Source organism: Taudactylus pleione, unplaced genomic scaffold (genome assembly GCF_031769625.1).
Source record: "Taudactylus pleione unplaced genomic scaffold, aTauple2 ptg000041l, whole genome shotgun sequence".
NCBI lineage: Eukaryota > Metazoa > Chordata > Amphibia > Anura > Myobatrachidae > Taudactylus > Taudactylus pleione.
In genome coordinates this window covers 46130596-46149803 of record NW_028284443.1, presented here as the reverse complement: position 1 = coordinate 46149803, position 19208 = coordinate 46130596, and the positions used below count along the sequence as shown (strand labels likewise).

The window sequence follows — 19208 nt, the reverse complement described above, 5'->3', positions numbered from 1 at the left end:
TGGCGCTGATGTCATCGCGGTGAGACCCCGGCAGCTGTGCTGTCGTCGTCCCGCGTCCATCCAGTCTGCACGCAGTTCAGTGACTCAGAACACCTACTTAAGGTAAGACTTTTTTTGTATGTGTTTATGTTATTGTATATGGCGGCCTTGAAAAAAGAGCGTGTTGGTCTCTGAAACGTTGGCAGGCAATGCCAATACGGCCTTATTGATTTATGAATCTTGGAGTGCCGCAATATTTTTTTCTATTATATATATATATATATATATATATATATATATTATCTCACTCTTGGGTGAGCCGTCACACTCTGATATCCATGCAACCTTACCTTGGGGTGTATATTAATTACACATGGCATGCGTATATCAAGGCACCACAGCTCACCCAAGAGTGGTATAGCTATCTTATAAAATTGTCCTGTCCTCTTTGGTGAGGGCTGATGCCAGGTCATTTCAGGTCTGTGGTAATTCTGCCATTTTATTAAAAAAAAAACCTGTATCAGATATTTGTATACCTGTCAGAGTGAAGCAGTGATATGCTGCTTTTCTTTGAGTGGTGGTTCTGTGAGTGATGGTATTGTTTACACTTATGGGATGATACTGCTACAGCTATGTGATTAGGATTTGGTCACAGTGGGAAGTAGTTTGGGAGGTGTGCAGTCGTTGGGAAGTAATTCACGGTCTATTAGTAGTCTTCTTTTAATTAAGTATATTAGGAGCATTGGGACTGATTCAGGTTGGATCGCAACTGCAACAGTGTACACAGATGGAGGATTGTTGCGTTCTGCGCATACGTATGCATCGCAGTGTGCGAATGCCTCACTGCGATCGGGACTGACCCATCTCAGAGTGATTGACAGGAAGTACCGTTTGGGGGTGGTGATGGGGGGTGGTCAGAGAAACAGACGTGCCAGGACGTTTGACCGCCGTTACAGGGGCGTGCATTAATTAGCTACTGCGATGTCATATGCAGCCTGAGCTCTCACTGCATACCAGAAGGTTAGCAATTTCTGAGTAAGGTCTGACCTTGTGCAAGTGTGCGTGAGGCTGCAATGCTGCTCGAAGTTACCGATGGTTTCGCAGTCTTGCTAAGTATTACGGATGTGTGTAAGGTAACGTGTTCGTCCTTATGTTATGCTGCGACAGCTTAGTGATCACAGAGGATTAGGATATAATCTCAGGGAGTCTGCGTGCTTAATCGCAGCTGCGATCGCATTTCCGATCCACTCTGAATCAGGCCCAATGTCCGAAATTGCAAGTCCGTTCCACTCCCCTTTATTAGGGTGGCTGCTGTTCATCGTTCTGCCAGTGTATGTTTGGGCCTCAAACTTGCAACGAACCTTCACCGTGCACGAAACTCATTAACACACTAATACCACTTTTACACCAAAGTCCCGGGTCTGAATTGGGATTTGAAACATATTTCCAACCTGGATCAAACCCAGGACAGACTCCTTTTACACCGCGGGGGTACCGTTCACACCGGAGCCGAGTCTGCAGCAACCTGGCTCTTCCGGCATTGCAGTGGACGCTTGAAGATGTCCTTCCAAGCTCCGCTGGAGCCGGGTCTGCAGTGACCTGGCTTTTCCGGTGTGGCACTGCAGTTGAAGCTTGGAGATGTTATCTCCAAGTGCCACTGAAGCTGGACAATCGGGCAGCGTGACCCGATCGCGCTGTTTACACTGCAGGATGACACAGGAACGATCTGTGGCTAACCCTGCAAGCTATCCGAGTTGTATCCCCGGGTCCCTGGACCCGGGTGGATCCATTTACACTGACAAAAATCACTGGTTGATGCGCGTTCACGTGCAACAACCCAGGATTTTCAGGTCAGTGTAAAAGGGGTGTTACACAATCACCCTGACTACACTTATACCTCTATTCCACCAAAAACCCAGGTCCGACCTGGAATTTTGGACATGGTTCCAACCCTGGTCAGACCCATTTACACTGCACTTTCGATCTGGGTAACTCCCAGGTCAGCCCTGTTCACACTGAACTCAGGTCTGCCCTGCTAAACCTGTGAGGCAATAAAAAGTGGGAGGTGAAGGCCCCACAACCACCAATCAGCTCATTTTAGGCATGACCCAGGTCAGATAACCCGGGTTGCACCGTTTACACTGCACCATTACCCGGGTCCATCCTGGGTCCAACCCTGGTAGCTATCTGGATTGGATTGCTGGGTCACTTGACCTGGGTTATTTTTCAGGGACCCTTTTACACTGAGCTGTGACCCGGGTAGACCCAGCAAAAACCCAGGTTTTTGCTCTGGTGTAAAAGGGGTATTAGTAACCCCCCCCCCTTACACACACACACACATTGCCAGCCCACATTAACCTCCACACACATTCTGCCAGCACTCAATAACACACACCCTGCCAACACTTGTGAAGCCCCCCCCCACACACACTAACCCTGCCAGCACTCTTTAACCCCCCCCACACACACAAACTAACCCTGTCACACACCCACCTACCCATTAATGCTTTCTGCTCACCGACAAGTATAAACAGATATGCCTTACCAGGCTCTATTTATCAGCAGCAGCAGCTCCCCGTGTTGTCTAGGGGAGGTGTAGCTTTTTATGTGAGTGACTGGCTGGCACCTGGGGGAAGGAGAGGACTGTAGGAGAGGGAAGTGGCGGCCACCACTGCTGCTCTGACAGGTAACAGTGCAGTGGAGGCTTGCCACCTCTGCATGATCGGCCCTAGTCATCAATAATCCTGCTGGGACTAAAAGATTTTTTTTATTTTTTTTTGTGGTCTCTGCGGTGCCCTAAAGTGGCTGATGCCATTAGACAGCTGCCTAATAGTAACCCCGGCCCTGCCTACTGCATATTGGTGCAGCCAGATTGCAGAGGTTCTTGGTGGGCTGTATGATCCAGCAACACAGCAATGTTGGCCTAGGTTCAGGAGTTTGCGAAGAAAGAGAAAATATGTAAATTTATGTGTAGACTGTATAGAGGGGATGTAATTGGATAGGCTAGCTTATGTAGATGGTTCTGAAATTTGGTAAGCTTTCCTGGAGAGATGAGTTTTCAGGGAATGCTTAAGCCTTATAGGTTTGGTGACCAGAGGAAAGTCTTATTGTGCCTGGGAGGACAATCATCCTAATTACAAAGAAAGACTGCCACCCAATACTGAGGGAAGGTGTCATTATTTTAAACTTCAGATGAGAGCTATATAATTTTTTCTTTGCTGCCTATCATTGCTGTGAGCACGTAGGACCAATTTGTTTGCAGCATTGTAATAGATTTGCTCTATAAAGAAAATAAAAAAAAATACATGAAAGACCACTAGGGGGAGACATAGTTTAATTTCTGCATCCTTTACAATTAAAAGAAAGTTCATACAGCTTAATAGTAACTTTGGGAACAAGTTGTTGTTGGACAGGTCACCATAGGATTCTATCTCAAAATGCTAATACATTTCTATTGCTTTCTAATTATTCTTCCTCAGTAAATGATAACATATAAACCATACAGAATAAAGGTGCATACACATGGTCAGATTTGATGAACGATTTTTGCAAAGATTTGAACTATTTCATGAACCATGAACGATTTCTGACATCATTAAAATGAATGAAATCGTTAAAATCTGACTGCAAACACATCAGATTTCAGAGATCGTTATCTCACATGCGGGAACGCGCATCGTTCGTCGATGCCTGCCCCACATGTCACAGATATGAACGATTGAACGATTTTTACAATCGTCATCGTTCAGATCTGACACAAAATCTGCCCATGTGTATGCACCATAAGAGAAGGTAATTGGAGTTGTGTATTTATTTAACACATTACAACAAAATAAACTTCAAAACTGTCCTGAAAGAACTCGTAGCCATATTACACCATCACCATTGTTTTTCCTATCACATGGGAACAGGTTGTGGAGTTTGGGTGGGTAAATGTAGTCCTTGTCCATAAAAGGACAATGAGCTAGCAGACCTCAACCCATGATAAATGTATAGTTTGTGTGATAGCTGGTGGCAGCCGATGCAAAACAATTCTCATGTTCTGTGAGTCAGTGTAGGGACTGGCCAGTAGGGAAGACTTTTGACTGAGTTGGGCAGCGAAACAAATTATTGTAACTTTTTGGAATAAACATTCCGTGAATTTAAATGAAATAAAGTTTGTAGTGCACTTAGGTGAGTGAAGAGCATCTATATTGTTATACACACACACATACACGTACGTACGCTTTTTATTTTATATTTCTGAATTATGTTTACATAAACGTCTAATATTTGATCATATTTCTATTGACCTAATAACCTATTTTAGTCAGTAATCCAAATGGGAATAATGGGCATATAGAGCTGATACTGAATTTATAGACTACTAAACAATTAAAGATATTGACCATGATATGCAGTAGTGCCGTTGTTTGTTTATCTTCCTTAAGAAGGAAACATGAGCATGACATAAGCATTATATCTCTGCCATTTAAATACAGATTTTTGTTTATCTCTTACAATTTGGATTTATTTAATCATTTACTTCTTTATTATTATTATTAATAATAACATGTATATAGAGCCAACATATTAATATTTTACAGAGCCAATGAGAATTGCTAACAAGACAGGAGATTATGAGGGGTATTCAATATGAAACGTTAACTTCACTGCCGAAGTTAACGTTTCATATCGGAGTTTTTTTTCTGCGTTAAGTCTAGTGCGCGCTCCCGCTTATCCCCGTATTCAATATAAAATTAACGAAAACGGGAAACTCCGAAGTTGGATTTGCATAAGGTTACGAATTTTTCCATAAAATAATTGTAAGACCCCCCTAAAGTTGTAAAAACATGGGGGATCACTATGGGTACCCCCGTTTTAGCCATTAATTGAAAGTCGGGGATTTAAATAGCCGCAGCAGGTGCTTTTTTCCCGACATTGAAGAAGTGATGCAGAAGAGCACTTAGGTTATTTTTTTTGTTTTTTTAAGTGGTCCCATCAAATCTAGGGTACATGAAAATGGGTACTAGCATATTTTGGTGTCCCTAAAGTAAGTTTTTAAAAATTCTGCATGTGTGCACCTGCCGCTATAAGTCTATTCTAGAAAACATCTGCCGCATACTTGCAGAATAGCCCTGAACCTATTTCCCTATTGTTTAACAATTTTTTCCCATTTTTTTTTTTTGCACCCCAATTTTTTTATTTATTTTTTGGGGTGTCCCTATTTTTTTCAAACTTTTTTTGACACAGTTCTTTTTTAAATGTCAATCTCAGGGGTGCAGGCTATTTTTTTTAAGCCTGCACCCCTAAACCTTAAATTCTGCACTTTTTTTCAACATCTATTCAATGGTGAAAAGTTATCACCGTTTTTTATCAAAGACTTTTCAAAACTGCGATAAGTCTTATTGAATACCCCTATTAGTGTCTTAAATAAGTATTCAGCCCTCAACACATTTTTAACATTTTGTTGCAGCGAATAGTGAACATTAAATCATAGTAGGAATAATACTTAATGGATGGTTGGGAAGCGGTATTGGAGCTGATGCTGAGTTGGGAGCACATTGGTAAAACCATGCTGCACTGCAGGTGGGGCAGATTTAAAAGGTGCAGAGAGCTTTTGATTTAGAAGGGGTGTGTCTAAACTCAAATCTAAATTGCAGTGTAAAAATAAAGCTGTCCTATATACAGATATGTCCTCACAGCTAGCTTCTATACACCATGTAGAGCGAGAAGCCTGGCGTAAATGAGCCGCCAGGTACTGTGTGACTCTGCTAGCGCTGAGTATCTTTTTTTTGCCCAAAGATGCGTATTAGTCACAATGCAATGTGACTAAGATGCACTAGGAGAATGTGTTGGTTAATTTGAACTGCAGCATTTGTACAGGGGCGCGGAGGGGTGGGGGTGGAGTGGGTACTGAATGCTCAGGCCCAGGCTTCAAATAGGGGCCCGACAGATGCCCACGTACAACGCTGCCCCCCTTGCTCTTACCTGTCAGCCATTATGGCAGCAAATATTGCATATAAATTTAACAAGTGCAATCTCCTGGTACATCTCAGTCACATCATATTGAGGCTAAGGGGTATATTTACTAAAGTTTTAGAAGAGGAGTTGTTGCAACCAATCAGATTCTAGCTAAATAGAGCACAGGTTCTCAAACTCGGTCCGCAGGACCCCACACAGGCCACATTTTCCAGGTCACCCAGCAGGTGCACAGGTGTAGTCATTACTCACTGACACATTTTAAAAGATCCACAGGTGGAGCTAATTATCTTACTTGTGATTCTATAAGGATACCTGGAAATCATGCACTGTTTTGGGTCCTGCGGACCGAGTTTTGAGAATCCCTGTTCTAGAAGGTGCTAGATAAATGATAAGTATGATCTTATTGTGAAGCTTGGCCTCTCTTGTGTGTGTATAATTACTATTCCTGCACAACCCCCATTAAATCAGGATGCGTCCTCACACACTGTGGTTTCAGTTTCCCCAAACAGCCCCTCTTGGCGTGTCCGGTCACTGGCATCTTTTTCACTCAAAATATGCATCTTATTCACACAAATAAAACAACTGGAAGCGACAAAACTACATTGCTAGCTTTCACTGCTTGCGACGAGAGTATTTTTTTGTATCTTTTTTTGCCCTAAAATGCATCTTAGGGGTATATTTACTAAAGTGTGATTTTGTAAAACTTGAGATGTTGCCCATAGCAAACAATAAGATCATACTTATCATTTATCTAGTACCATTTTACACAACAAATCCCTTCCCAGTAGGTTAGTAGGAGCCGCTGCTGCCAAGAGAAGAGAATGCTTGGTTTGCAATGGTAACCTCTGCGGATTTGGTTAAAGTATAATGTTGCACTTTACCCGTTACCCCCATGGCTGGTATGGTCTTGTTAGTAACCTGAAAATTTAATGGAGAATTTATCACTGACCTGGTCGCCCCTGTGTCTACAAGAAAAGTATGTTTAGTACCAGCTACATCAACTGTCATTGTAGGTTCTTCCCTACAGGTGATATGACTTGTCTGTACACAAAAGCCATAATGAATAAGTAGGCTTACCATACCATTCCTTTAAACTGGGACACTCATGGATTATGGATTACACAGGTTCTGTGGCTCATTAAAACTAGGTGAAATCCAGGCTTGAAGTCAGCCAGCCACATAACCTGTGTAATTAATTCATGAGTGTACCGTTTTAAAAGGATAGTATGGTTAGCCTATGAATAACGCTTTAGGTAATAAGAGGCATATTTTTCAAAGGATATATGTGGTATATTCCAGAAGGCAACTATTTTCTGTGGTGGTATTGTCGAAGCTGGATGATTGGCTGAGATCAGATCTTTGAAAATATCTGAAGACGCCATGTTTGCGTTGTCTGCACAACGCCATCTGGCGTAGTCAGTATAATATCATTGTGTACGGCGCTATTTTGCGTTGTGTACATCTGCCGTGTTACTGCAGACTGTTAAAGTCTTTACATAATAAATGCGCACGGATACACATATGTATTTAAAGACTTTATGAGGGGTATTCAATATGGCAGCGAAAAGTCCGTGCTGGACTTTTCGCTCCACATCGGAGCTTTTCCTGGGATAAAGTATCGGGCGCGCGCCCGCTTTATCCCCGTATTCAATTAAAAAGCTACGAAAACGGGAGCCGGCGAAATAGGATCTGCGAAAAAAAAATGGATTTACCTGGAATAAATTGTAGGACCCCCCCCTAAAGCTGTCAAAACATGGGGGATCACTATGGGTACCCCCGTTTTAGCCGCAAATGAAAGTCGGGATTTTAAATAGCTGCGGCAGGTGTTTTTTTTCCGACATTGAAGAAGTGATGCAGAAGAGCACTTTGTTTTTTGTTTTGTTTTGTTTTTTTTAAGTGGTCCCATCAAATTTGAGGTACATGAAAAGGGGTACTATATATTTTTATGTCCCTAAAGTAATTTTTTTACAATTCTGCAAAAATGCACCTGCCGATAATAGCCTATTCTAGAAAACAGCTGCCGCATACTTGCAGAATAGCCCAGAAACTATTTCCCTATTTTTAAACACTGTTTTTTCCATATTTTTTTATCACCCCAATTTTTAAATAATTTTTTTGGGGTGTCCATATTTTTTTTTTTTTTACTTTTTTTGACAGTTATTTTTTAAATGTCATTCCCAGGGGTGCAGGCTATTTTTTTTTAAGCCTGCACCCCTAAACCCCGATTCTGCACTTTTTTTCGGCACCTATTCAGTGGTGAAAATTTATCCCCATATTTTTTCAAAGACTTTTCGAACCTGCGAAAAGTCTTTGAAATTGAATACGGGTATAATTGAAATCGTCGAAAATTACGTCATCAGCGACAATTTATCACCGATTCCGAAATTTTCGCTCCAAATTGAATACCCCTGTATATATATTTAAAAATGAAAGGTTTGGTCAGTGCTGGGAGACAAGTCCTGTTGACACGTCTGTGACTAGTAATTGAAGAACACACACATACTGTGAGGTGCAGACGAGTGTTTTGAATGAACCATTGTCTTTAACCACTTAACTGACTAATTCTTTTTCCAAAAACCGCTCCAAAATTGTCGGTTTCTTTTATGATTGAATTAGGTCAAGAACATTAACTTATCCATCAGTATTTTATTTGAAAAAAAATATTTTTTTAAAACACAATATACCATAAAAATAGCAATTTTTATGTTATACTGTAATGATGGCCATTGACAGCTGTACCATCGATGGATCAACCATCGTTAGAAGCCATCAATTGTTTAGCGATTGGTCGAGATCTGTGTAGACCACAACTGCCGATGTTTCCTAAACATCGATTGAGGGTTGCCATTGATAGTGCAACATTGATGGCCACCAGCAATGGCAAACCACTTGTTTTCAGTCAGACCATCAATGGTTTGCAGACCATCGATGGTCGGTTGCTATCCCTAATCAGAGGCTCTGCGATATATACACACACGCATATATATATATATATATATATATATATATATATGTCAGGTCCATAAATATTGGGACATTGACAGAATTTTCAGATTTTGGCCTCTATTCACCACAACAATGGCTTTGAAATGAAACAAACAAGATGTGATTTAACTGCAGACTTTCAGATTTAATTTGAGGGTAATTACATCCATATCAGGTGAACGGTGTAGGAATTACAATGGTTTCTATATGTGCCTCCCTCTTTTTAAGGGGCCAAAAGTAATGGGACAAACTAAACAATCCTAAATCTAACTTTCACTTTTTAATACTTTGTTGCAAATCCTTTGCAGGCAATTACAGCCTGAAGTCTGGAACGCATAGACATCACCAGACGCTGGGTTTCATCCCTGGTGATGCTCTGCCAGGCCTCTACTGCAAATGTCTCCAGTTCCTGCTTGTTCTTGGGGCATTTTCCCTTCAGTTTTGTCTTCATCAAGTGAAATGCATGCTCAATCGGATTCAGGTCAGGGGATTGACTTGGCCATTGCATAACATTCCACTTTTTAGCCTTAAAAGCTCTTTGGTTGCTTTTGCAGTATGCTTCGGGTCATTGTCCATCTGCACTGTGAAGCGCTGTCCAATGAGTTCTGAAGCATTTGACTGAATATGAGCATATAATATTGCCCGAAACACTTCAGAATTCATTCTGCTGCTTTTGTCAGCAGTCACATCATCAATAAATACAAGTGAACCAGTTCCATTGGCAGCCATACATGCCCATGCCATGACACTACCACCACCATGCTTCACTGATGAGATGGTGGTATGTTTTGGATCATGAGCAGTTCCTTTCCTTCTCTTCTCTTCCCATCACTCTGGTACAAGTTGATCTTTGTCTCATCTGTCAATAGGATGTTGTTCCAGAACTGTAATGGCTTTTTTAGATGTTGTTTGGCAAACTCTAATCTGGTCTTCCTGTTTTTGTGGCTCACCAATGGTTTGCATCTTGTGGTGAAACCTCTATATTCACTCTTGTGAAGTCTTCTCTTGATTGTTGACTTTGACACATATACATCTACCTCCTGGAGAGTGCTCTTGATTTGGCCAACTGTTGTGAAGGGGTTTTTCTTCACCAGGGAAATAATTATTTTGTCATCCACCACAGTTGTTTTCCGTGGTCTTCCGGGTCTTTTGGTGTTGCTGAGCTCTCTGGAACATACTTAAAAAGAAAGAATGCACCGAACAGTTGATTTGGCCAAACCTAATGTTTTTGCTATCTCTCTGATGGGTTTGTTTTTGATTTTTCAGCCTAATAATGGCTGGCTTCACTGATAGTGACAGCTCTTTGGATATCATATTGAGAGTCGACAGCAACTGATTCCAAATGCAAATGTCACACCTAGAATCAACTCCAGACCTCTTACCTGCTTAATTGATAATGAAATAACGAGGGAATAGCCCACACCTGTCCATGAAATAGCTTTTGAGTTGATAGTCCCATTACTTTTGGCCCCTTAAAAGTGGGAGGCACATATTGAAACTGTTGTAATTCCTACACCGTTCACCCGATTTGGATGTAATTACCCTCAAATTAAATCTGAAAGTCTGCAGTTAAAGCACATCTTGTTTGTTTAATTCCAAAACCATTGTGGTGGTGAATAGAGGCCAAAAAATAAATATATATATATATATATACACACACACATGCGCATATATATATATATATATATATATATATATCTATTGTGGCCCTTATCAAAACGGGGATCATGGGGGTGGAGGAGGAGAAGCTGAGGCCGAGGAGGGAGTGTGCGGGGCGCTGCTGGACTGCCTGGGTACATAGAAGAAGCAACAGCCAGAGTCGCGGCTGCTGCTTCCTGTACATTGTAGTTCCGGAGCCACAGCGGGAGTGTGTTTCGCTAGTGGCCCGGATACCAGAGCCACCGCTGCTGCTTCTTCTACACAGTGATCAGCTAGTGATCACTGTAGTTCCGGAGCCGCAGCGGGAGCGTGTCTCGCTGGCGGCCCGGATACAGAGCAGCATCGGTGGCTACCAGAACCGCTGCTGCTTCTCCTCCACCACACAGCACTGTAGTGCCGGAGCCGCAGCGGGAGGGTCTCCCGCTGGCGGCCCGGATACAGAGCAGCAGCGGCGGCTACCAGAGCCAGGGAGGGTCTCTGTGACGTTCCGAACACCAGCCGAATGCTGCTCCCGGGTCCGTAGTTGAGGTGCAGTGGTCTGCCGAGACCTGCAGCCAGCAGGGACGACGACGTAACTCACCCGGCAGTGGACGTGGTAGGAGCTGGTCATTAAGCTGCTTGTTTTTACACACCATGTGGTATAAAGCCCACACTGTTTTATCTGAGGTACGGGCACAACTGAATTGTGTGCACCATTGATTTTAATATTAAAACTTTTATGCACTTTGAGGGAAATAGTTTCTGGGCTATTCTCGGTACTTTTTTATAGATTTCACACTCTAGGGATATCGAACATTGAGTGAGGAGCTGCAGTTTCAAAACGCTGGGAGACCTGGTGCTATAATAATATACATTCAGACATTTGTCTTTAATTGAAGTGTGGTGATATAATTGCATTGCGGCTATTAGGCGCACCTGGTGGTTACATTGTGTTATATATATATATATATTTTATATATATATATATGTATCTATCTATCTCTGAAAAAGGTGGAAAAAAGCGCTTCCTAGTGCAATATTTTTAATAAAAAAAGGAAAATTCCTTCACCAGGACTTAGCACCCTCTATGTGTTGGGGGTGTACCTTATATGGTGGACTACACCACTTGATAATTCACATGTAATGACTCCAATAACTGTGGATAACAAATCACTGGGTCCTTATCCTTTTGGCACAGTACCAGGAATAACCATCCAGTAATACTCAGAGCAAGCATGAAAAATAGTGAAATAATATAGTGTAATTCTACACACACAGGTTTATTCACAAATCAAATAGCAAATGCCCGTACATAAAATAAATTCAATAAAAGTTCATCTGAAGAATACCATCTCCCAATTGGTAGAGGATATAGTGTATGACCTTATCGGCTCAACGCGTTTTGTCCTTGTGTCTTAACCCTTGGACTTCATCAAGAGTTAAGACACAAGGACGAAATGCGTTGAAGCAATAAGTAGTCCACCATATAAGGTACACCTCCAACACATAGAGGGTACTAAGTCCTGGTGAAGGAATTTTCCTTTTTTTATTAGAAATTTTGCACTAGGAGGTGCTTTTTTTCCACCTTTTTCAGGTTCCTATTGGAGCTGGTTGAACCACAGTTGTATGGGAAGAGGAGCAGCCACATATATATATATATATATATATATATATATATATATATATATAGGGAGTGCATTTAAAGCAGATTGAAATACTGAACGGACCGTTGTCTATGAACAGACATTTGAAATAATTGGTCTCAGAAAAGACTAGCGCCGTATACCATTATTTTGTGTGTATGTATGTATATATATATATTATATATAGTGTGTGTCATACCGTATACACACACATGTCACACATACATTACAGACACACTTACCTTGCAGACCTGGCAAGCTGATCTAATTGGATCATTCGCATCACATTGGCTCCACCTTCTCCCTATTGACCCGCGAATCGCGGCATTTTGCCGAGAGGGGGCCAGGGCTTAATAACATGTTGCCTGCTCTCAAGTCTGTAAGGAGGGTTTCCGGGTACTCAGAAACCATCCTGTATGTGTTTCTGTTAAGTATATCCATGATTGTACAGATATGGTTTAATCAAAATGAATGGGGTACTAATTAAATCACTTTTACAGCAGCATAGATACCCTTAACATGTGGACCGTTAGGATGCCTTGAGGACCCTGAGTTTGAGAACTAGTGGACTAAACCAAAGTAGTAATGACCACTGCAAGAGGTTGCATTCCTCACCCTTTTAATATCTGTCAATAAAAGGTTTTACATATCAATAAATTAGATCTATTGCAAATAAATTCAGTAACTATATTTAAGGACATTGGATTAAAAGGTAACCTACAGATGTGTCCTTATACATATTTGCTGCAGTCGTGCTAAAAAGCCCCTCTTCTGAGACTCTGCTAGTGCCGACTGTCTTTTTTTCAGTCTTTTTTTAAGTCGCAATGTTTGACTAGACACACAAGCAGACTGTGCTGATTAATTTGATGTGCAACACTTGTATATCTGTGTGCGACTGAGTCTCTGAATCTGTATACGAGGTGCTACAGTGTAGTTGCCGCAGCTTTTTTCATTCCAAGTTCCGTTGTGGTGCATATGCACACAGATATACAAGTGTCACATAAATTATTCAGCAAAGTCTGCTGGTGCACATCGCATTGCAATTTAAGGTGCCCACACACATACCGATGTCCTCACGATACGATTTTATGGCCTATTTCCTCATGAACTTTCACGGGAGCTCCCTTGCCGTCGTGATCACGATTTGGAGTTAAAAATGTCCAATCTGACTAAAGATCAATCTTGCAGCCAATGCATTGTATCCCAGATTGGCTAATCTGCCCTACAGCACGGCAGATCAGAAGATGCGATGTACGACGAACGGGGACGCGCATCGGCATCATGCTCGTGAGTATAAACTCACGATTTGTACTTTGTTTACCCGATTCGTCGTCATGATTCGTCAAAATCGGCCAAATCGTTTAAAATGTCGCTATGTGTGTGGGCACCTTTAGACGGCCGGCGATTAGCATAGTCTCACAGGACCTGGGTGCTCTCTTATGCCAGGCAAGTTGCGCTGTATGAGGACACATCTGTAACATATTCTTATAATACTTTGGTGTCCAACATTTGTACTGTAATCTTATTGACCTATTCACTAATGTGCACCAATAACAAAGATTTTCTATCACTGGAAAAGAAAAAAAAAGTTATTGTAACAATTTACTAAGATTGTACATATACCACCACTATCCTTCTTAGGATTTTTCATTAGAGAAACTTGGTGAAGTTTCTTGGCGGTAACTATAGTGTATAGGACTTTTCTCCCTTTAATAACTACAAGACTAAGAGGCCTATTTTAACAAATCTCTCATATTTTGCAAAAAATAAAAAAATTTAATTTTCAGTTATTCACACGTTTTAGATATATTCGTCAATTTCATCCTGCTGGGATAGTTCTTAAACACTGTCCCAGCGAAGAGTTTTGTAACCAGTAATGCACTATTTAACCTGTCTTTTGCAAATACAAAAGATTTCCATAGCGGTTTAGTAATGTCTGCATGCACCAAGCCCATGTATGCAGGCTGGCACAAAACCATCTATAACTGAATCATGGTGTTGCTGCACTGCGGTTTTAGAAGCCTTGGTGTCCGTGTGGGGTTAGAACCAGTAGTGAGACTGTGCATCAAAAGGTTTCTGTTTAGTGCTTCATTACTACAACGTTGCTGTTGTATTGAGTTGTAGTGTACTATACACATTGGTTGTTCCATTCTTAAAGAATAAAACTCACCGACCAACAGGTGGAAAAGTTCATAAAAAGGTTTCTTTAATCCCCCATGGTAAACAACCTCAGGCAATCTTGCAGATCAGTATATCCACAATGGTTAAAAAATTAAAAATTATCATCCAAACATAAGACCAAAATAATATCTTCATAAAAATGTATTTAAAAATATCCATAGTCCATAAAAATGTTTTCTATAATCCTAAAACAAATTCCCCCAAAGGCAATGGTAATCCATTTAGAAGAATACAAGACTTTAAGGTACCTTTCAGAAGCCTCTTATTTTAGTCTCAGGGTAAGCAGGGGGGCACCAGGTATCTGGAAAAGTATTCACAGATCAGGATACTGCTGCCCTTCTATAACCAACGCATTTCAGATCCTTAGATCCTTCCTCGGTACCCTGAGGAAGGATCTAAGGATCTGAAACGTGTTGCTCACCCCAGGACTTGAGGGACTTTTGAAGGGTACCTTTAAGGTCTTGTATTTCTTTTAAATTAATTACCATTGCCCTTGGGGGATTTTTTTTGACTGGAAAATTTTTGTGACTGGATATTTATAAATTTTTTATTTTGGTCTTATGTTTGGATGACCATTTAAAATTTTTTGACCTTTGTGGATATACTGATCTGTAAGACTGGCTGATGCTGTATACCATGGGTGATTTAAGAAACCTTTTGATGAACTTCACCAATTGTTAGCCGTAACCATTGTGTAAAGTACACTACAACTCAATATATCAGTGGTATTTTGGGGGCAGGGAAACAGAGAATAAAGAGCTAGCTAGTGGAGATAAGAAGAGAGAGCCAGCCGGAAGAGAGGGTACCTGGCTGGAGAAGAGAGAGCTAGCGGAGTGAGCAGGAAGAGCGGAGAAAAAAAAGAGAGCCAGCCGGGAGAGAGAGGAGGCATCTGGGGGAGCAGAGGAAAGCAGGAGAAGAACGCCTCTTCCCTACTGTTCTCTATTTCAGCAGGCAAAAAAACACATAATGTAATCCAGAGATGGAGATATATTTGTCAGAATAAGATGTGAAGCTTGGCTTCTCTTGTGTGTGTATAATTACTATTCCTGCACAACCCCCATTAAATCAGGATGCGTCCTCACACACTGTGGTTTCAGTTTCCCCAAACAGCCCCTCTTGGCGTGTCCGGTCACTGGCATCTTTTTCACTCAAAATATGCATCTTATTCACACAAATAAAACAACTGGAAGCGACAGAGCTACATTGCTAGCTTTCACTAATCAATTTGAGGTGCAGCATTTGTACATCTGTGTGAGAATGAGTCTGAATATGTATATAAAGTGCTACAATGTGCAGCGACCGCAGATTTTTCTCATGCCAAGCCCCGTTGTGCTTCATCTGCAACTGTGTATGTAACTAATTGCTGTGTGGTTAAGTCGCATTACAGCATCTCTAGTACACTTTAAGTGGTGTTTTGCTGCGGCTGGGATGCGAATAAGACACATTTAAAGAAAAATGGTGCGCTACCCCTCCATGCTCACCTATGCCTTTTATCCACTCAGACTACTGCTCTGTAGTGCATAGGTGTGTTACTCAGGCCCAGAGAACATGTACATCTAGTGGTCTGGGTACGGGATGTCTGCAATCAGGATCCCAGCGGTTAGAATCCCAACACCGGCATCCCGACAGGGTTAGGATACCGACACTGGTCAGTAAGTATTCCAACCCTACCCCTAAAACCTATGGCCCCCCCGCCCCCCGAAGCCTAAACCTAACCCCCACACACACACCTTAAACCTCACCATTCCCCGCAGCCAAACTGGAACCCTCCCCCTATTACCTACCCCACTCCCTAACCCCAATATTTGCCGGCGGTAAGGACGCTGGCGCCGGGATTCTGACTGCTGTCGGGATTTCGGCGCCGGCATTCTGAGCTCCAGCATCCCTAAATCCCCATCTAGCTGCCCCTGTTTTGATATAGCAGTCTGATGTGTGGATTTGTATCTTTCCCAGATCTCTTCCTCTTTTCTTCCCCTTGATCAGCCTTTTAGACAGCATGTCTTTGCTCATCTGCTTCTTGTAATCCATTTTTCCCTGGTTACTCATCCTGCATTCAGTGTGCCAGCACAATTTTAATTTTCTTATATAAGTAAATCCATTTTATTCACATTTCATTCCAAGTGAAAAAAGCAATCCACTCAAATAATGATTTTTTTATTTCATCTTAGGACATTTACATCTGAAAGGACAAGAAGACAAAATGTCAAAGTCTTTGAAAAACTACATTACAGTGAAGGTAATTTGTGAGTGCTGGCGTGCTGCATTCTATCTTGGGAAATACTTGCAAATCATCTGTAATGAGGCCTTTGTCTAGCGCTATAGCTATTGTTCATAAAGTGTCTTGCTAAAGTGTTGATAAAGTTTTGTCTATGTTTCAATTTAAGGTCACTTTTCTGTTCCATTTATTTATTGCACTCATACATAAATATCTGTATGGACATTAGTTTGTCTACTTGCTGGTACTGTATGTAATCAAATTCTATTAATATTGAGAGCTGATTCTTACACCTTATTTGTGTGTGTGTGTCCATATGTGTGTCCCCAATATTGGTAATTCACCAGTGTTGCCTAGTACTAGGCTCAAAGCTTTTGCCAGATATTAATCTGCAGACTCACAAACGAGCTATCATTGTTCATATCTTCCATAGGGGAGAATGGAGGCTGCATATGTACGCACAGAAGCTGCTAATTGTAATATAAAACGGCTGCTTTTTTGAAGTGATTTAAAAAAACAAATCAGAATTGCAGAGGATTGAGTGGGCATTAATTTTCTGCATTTATGAAAACGGATGCATCATTATGTGCTGTCTGCTGTTTTTGGTTATTTATTTCTTACTTTCTGCTTTGTTCGGTTGTATGTTGTCCTTTACAAACCAGCGACAAGCATCAAACAAAAGATGAGCATGAAAAAAATGTTTTTTTTATATGTATTTATTTGTTTCCAGGAGTATTTAAAATCCTTTTCCCAAGAGGAGTTTCGGATGTTTTGTTTGCGTTCTAAATATAGATCAGGTATGGATTCTGAAGTCTTGTTATCATCTTCTGTATTTCAGCTGCTTTTATCCTTGTAAATGACAGGCACACACAAAATTACTCAGATGGTTGTAAGCAGCATTGCACCTAGGGCCTGATTCCGAGACGGATGCTAATGCAACTGCAATTCCGCACTGAATGCAGCTGTGAAAATAAGCTAATGCTTCCAAAGCTTGCCTGAGCATAGAGAGGCCCATATCCGCTCCTGCGTAAGCATCGGTAACATTGATGCACGCCGGCCGGTCATGTAGCATGTAAGTCATGTCTGACCAGCTGCAAACAATGCAGCTCTCCTGACGCAGAGTGCTCTAATGCTGTAATGGCTACTTTACTCTTACACGCCTGTGAAACTGTGTTTAAACGGTCAGACACATTTGCGTTTGCCTAACCACCCCACCCCCCCCGTTACCTCCCACCAAACACTGACCACCTTTCACTTACTTTGCGAATGAATCCTCTGTGTGGGTGTAATCGCAAAACAATCGCTAACGTGTGCACATTATGATTTACACGCCTGCGCAATGGCAAACAATCGCTCAATCTACGTAAATATCGCCATTGCGTCCATGTCTAAATCAGGCTACTAATCTCCTGTGAGGAGTCCGGGTGCCTCCAATCTTTACAAGTTTCTCAATGTCTGCCACTGTGGGATTGCCTTTGCCCCAGAGCTGCCCGAACATGGCTGAAAGTAAAGGTGCCTATACACTTACCGATTTTTTTTTTTTTACACGATCTGGCCGATTCCGACGCATCGGAACAACAGATCGTGTAAAAAATGGCCAAATCGCGACTCCCCACTTACGATCAGGATGCGATGCGCGTCCCCGCTGGTCACACATCGCATCGTCAGATCTGCCGTGCTATAGGCAGATCTGCCAATCTAGGACACAATTGCATTGGAAAAAGTCTGGATGCATGATAGATCGTTTGCAAATTGGACACTTTAAACACCAAATCGTGTGCAGAGGTGCCGGGGAGGAGTTTCAAGGTAAATCGTGCACGATGTCAGATCGTGTGCAGATCGGTAAGTGTGTAGGCACTTTAAGAGCACAGGTATCAGCTGTAAGTATGTGGAAATACAGATATGAGAAATCTCTCTATGTGGAGAAACTCTTTTAGAAGATCTTTGGCATACAGTTCAAATTTGTTTTTGCTTTGCACCTGGCAAATAAATTTGCTTAGATCCATCTGCAAAAGCGGCCATTTTTGACTCTTAAAGCCTGGATCAAAGGCACAAATGCAGGCAGAGTAGTGCATAACACATAAGTGGCTGCCATTGTGTTTTTACATTACTAAACAAGCTGGCATTCTGTATTATTGTTTGTTGATATAATGATTTGATTGTATTTCCTAGCTGTGGCTTACAGTAAGGATTCTATGAATGAAGCCTCAAGCGTGCTGAAAATAATCTCTGCTTTTATTGATGATGCACACGCCTACCTAAAAGGTCAGCTCATATGCGAGCCTATACAGGAGGACGCCCTTTGGCAAAGGTACGTAATAGCCTAGCACTCTGCGATTACCACATTAAAGGAGATGTATGTCTGACTGAAAACAAATACCGAGATATTTAGCAATCCATTGGTATTTTTCTGTTAAAATCTAGGTTTGAAACCTATTTTGCAGCCAACACCCTTTTTCTTTGCCAAAAATTGAAACATATCTTTTAAGTGGATGAGAGAAAATATTCTGTCTGGAAAATATATATCAAAAAATACTTTTGCATACACGTTTCTTAGATTCAACTTTAAACATAATATGCTATGGTTTGTTGCTGCATAATAA

At 41.4% G+C, this 19208-nt stretch overlaps 1 protein-coding gene across 2 annotated transcripts in view; it reads left to right on the top strand.

The window, feature by feature from the left end:
* The window catches only part of CARS2 (cysteinyl-tRNA synthetase 2, mitochondrial), a 141470-nt gene that overhangs the window by 102815 nt on the left and 19447 nt on the right, over positions 1-19208 (top strand). For both annotated transcript variants that reach the window (XM_088458430.1, XM_088458422.1), the window contains exons 9-11: positions 16559-16626; positions 17336-17402; positions 18778-18916. In XM_088458430.1, coding sequence (XP_088314556.1) covers positions 16559-16626; positions 17336-17402; positions 18778-18916 — 274 coding nt within the window. The remainder of the gene's footprint in view (positions 1-16558; positions 16627-17335; positions 17403-18777; positions 18917-19208) is intronic.